Consider the following 2,721-nt stretch of genomic DNA (forward strand, 5'->3'; position numbering starts at 1 on the left):
TCAAAATTTATGTATTGCGGCTGGTGGGTTCCCTGGGACCGCTGGCCCCTTTTCCCCACCCCCTTCAAAGGATGCGCGCTGCTGGTGGAGTCAGCCAGGGGCGTTTGCCCACCCTTGGCCCCTCCATGCTTCCCCCAGCTGCACATCGTCCACATCAATGTCAAGTACCGGACGCTGGCAGAGGCCAAGGGGCATCCCAACGGGCTGGCCGTCCTCGGCTTCTTCTTCCAGGTGGGTCTGTGGGGGGTCCCGCTGCCCACGGGAGGGGACCCTCTGGGCACGGCCTGCTCACGGTGCGGCCGGCGGCTCAGCTCTGCCCCAGCCGCTCACCGTCCCCCTCCACAGGTCTCTGAAACCCCTAACACCAACTACAACACCATCGTGGCGGGGCTGAGGAATGTCTCCCACGCTGGTGAGTCACCTTCTCACCGGGACAAGGGCAGAAAGAGGAGACACCCCAGTGCCGGAGGGCAGGGGTGGGCCCTGGAGGGTTGAGTGTGGGGGACCTGCAGGTCCGCGGGTCCATTTGGCTGTGGGGAAACTGATGGGGGTGGCCCTGCAGTCTCCCCAGTGTCCATGTCACGGGATGGGCTGAGTGCTCACGTCTCACCCCGCAGGGGACTCTGTGGATTTGGCCTCTACCTTCCGCCTGAGCACCCTGCTGCCGCGTGCCAGTCGCCTCTCTGGGTACTACCGCTACCAGGGCTCCCTCACCACCCCCGACTGCAGCGAGGTCGTCGTCTGGACCGTCTTCGAGGAGCCAGTGGAGATCGGACGGGAGCAGGTACTGGTGTGCACAGCCCCGTGCTCCTGTGCCCGACGGGCTGCACCCTCTCCTTGCCCTTCCTGACCCCTGAGCAAGAGCACAGGAAAAGTCATCTCTATAATAACATTCCTGGTAACTTGGCGATTAATTAATTTTATGAGGGTTAAGTAACGGAGCTGTGGCTACCTGCCAGCGGGGAGAAATCCTGTCTGTAGCACTCTCCCACCCAGCCCCAGTATTCAGAAAGTGAAATGGGAGCGAACCCATTGGAGTTCAGAAGAGGGGTGGATGGGATGATGGGTGGATGGAGTGAGTTCTCCTCTCCTGCCCAAGCATCTTAGTAGACGTATTTCCTTGAGGGTGTCGTGGGCCAGCTGCTCTTTAAGTGCTCAGCACAGGCAGTGAAACATGATTAGCTCATTTAAAACTCAAGAGCTGATCTCTGCAAGGACCTGCCCCGTGTACTTACCCTCCGGGTCTGGTTTTGGGAGAGTGGTGAGGGGTGGTGGGACGACATCCACTGGCGCAGGGCCATACCATGGCAGCAGGACAGCACGAAAGGGGGCTCGAGGCAGCTGGCAAAGCGCCTGCCCACCCCTGCCTCTCCCCTTGCGCAGTTGTGGGCGTTCGTCAGCACCCTCCACTTCCCGGCCACCAGCTCCACGCTCCTAAAAATGACCAACAACTTCCGCCCGCCGCAGCCCCTCCACAGCCGGAAGGTCTTTGCCTCCAGGGCGGCCACGGCCGGCAGCGGGTCCCTGCATGGGGGTCACCACCAGCTCCTCTCCCCCCTGCTCCTCCTGGCCCTGCTTGGCCCCTTCTCGCCAACCCCGTAAGGGTCCAGCTCAGCCTTTCACCAGTCACACCAGCATTGCCCCGCTGCAGTGGCGACAGCGAGGCAATGCATCTGGTTCGTGGGTAAATGGGGAAAAAAAACCATAAAAAAGCACGTTGAGACCTTGGCTGGGTGAAGATTTTGCAAACCTGGATCTCTGCGGAGGTGGATCTCTGCAAGCCTGGAGCCGCCCTGCGCTGTCCCTGGAGCCAGGCGGTGGGAGCCACCAAGGAGGGGTTGATGGAGGGGCTGGAATAAAGCCGAGGTCCTCACCAGTGGCTGTGGGGTGCTGCCTCTTTGGCTCTGTGTCCCTTCGGCATCGCTGGGGCAGGGTGCTTGGCGTGGGGATGTGGGGATGGTGGGGAGGGAGCTGGGGGACAGTGTCAGGTGGCACTCGGGGATACTGGCCCTGCACACGGCCGCGCAGGTGGGCATGAGACTCCCCCTTTCCTCCCAGTGCAACAAGTCCCCAGGGCCAAATTCTGGCCCTGCAGGTGGTTCAGGGTCCTTGTGGTCCCGGTGCCTGCAGACACTGCCCTGTTGCGTTCCCCAGGGTTGGGGCCGGCTGATGGAGGGACAGGGCTGTCCCCAGGAACACAGTGCACCTCGGTGCCCCAGGGCAGGACGCAGGGAACCGATGGCTCTTTCCATAGAGCTAATTTTACGCTGGCAGAAATAGTTGCGGCTGCCGGAGCTGTTCCTGTGCTGCCTGGCAAGGTAGGGGCAGAACCAGGGCCCGGGCGAACGGGGTGGTTCATAATTAATGTGCTGAAGCTCCAGGCGTGTTCCTGTCTCCTCCTGAATTATGAGTGTCAGAGCACAGGTCATTGTTTGGGAGCGGAGTGGAGTGAGTTGAGGTTTTCATCATTTCTGGGGGGGAAGTGCTGCCAGCACAGGGCTCCCCCACCCCAACCAGCGGGGCGGCTGTAGCACCCATGGGCGCAGGGGGTCTGGGCATAGTCCTGGCGCGGGGCTTGGGCTCCCTCTGAAGCCCACAGCAGGGAAGAGGTGTCTCCAGGGGGTGAAAGGACCCAGCCAAGGACCCTATGGTCCCCGTGCTGGGATGCTCACAGGCCCCTGTGGATGCTGGGGGTCTGTAAACCCCCCTCGCCCCCGCACT

At 62.0% G+C, this 2,721-nt stretch overlaps 1 protein-coding gene across 1 annotated transcript in view; it reads left to right on the forward strand.

The window, feature by feature from the left end:
* The window catches only part of LOC104289245 (carbonic anhydrase 15-like), an 8,195-nt gene extending 6,593 nt beyond the window's left edge, over positions 1-1,602 (forward strand). Inside the window, exons 5-7 of the mRNA XM_009888161.1 lie at positions 346-412; positions 618-784; positions 1,384-1,602. Coding sequence (XP_009886463.1) covers positions 346-412; positions 618-784; positions 1,384-1,602 — 453 coding nt within the window. The remainder of the gene's footprint in view (positions 1-345; positions 413-617; positions 785-1,383) is intronic.
* The last annotated feature ends 1,119 nt before the right edge of the window (positions 1,603-2,721 follow it).

This window comes from Charadrius vociferus, unplaced genomic scaffold (genome assembly GCF_000708025.1).
Source record: "Charadrius vociferus isolate BGI_N301 unplaced genomic scaffold, ASM70802v2 scaffold326, whole genome shotgun sequence".
NCBI classification, from domain to species: domain Eukaryota; kingdom Metazoa; phylum Chordata; class Aves; order Charadriiformes; family Charadriidae; genus Charadrius; species Charadrius vociferus.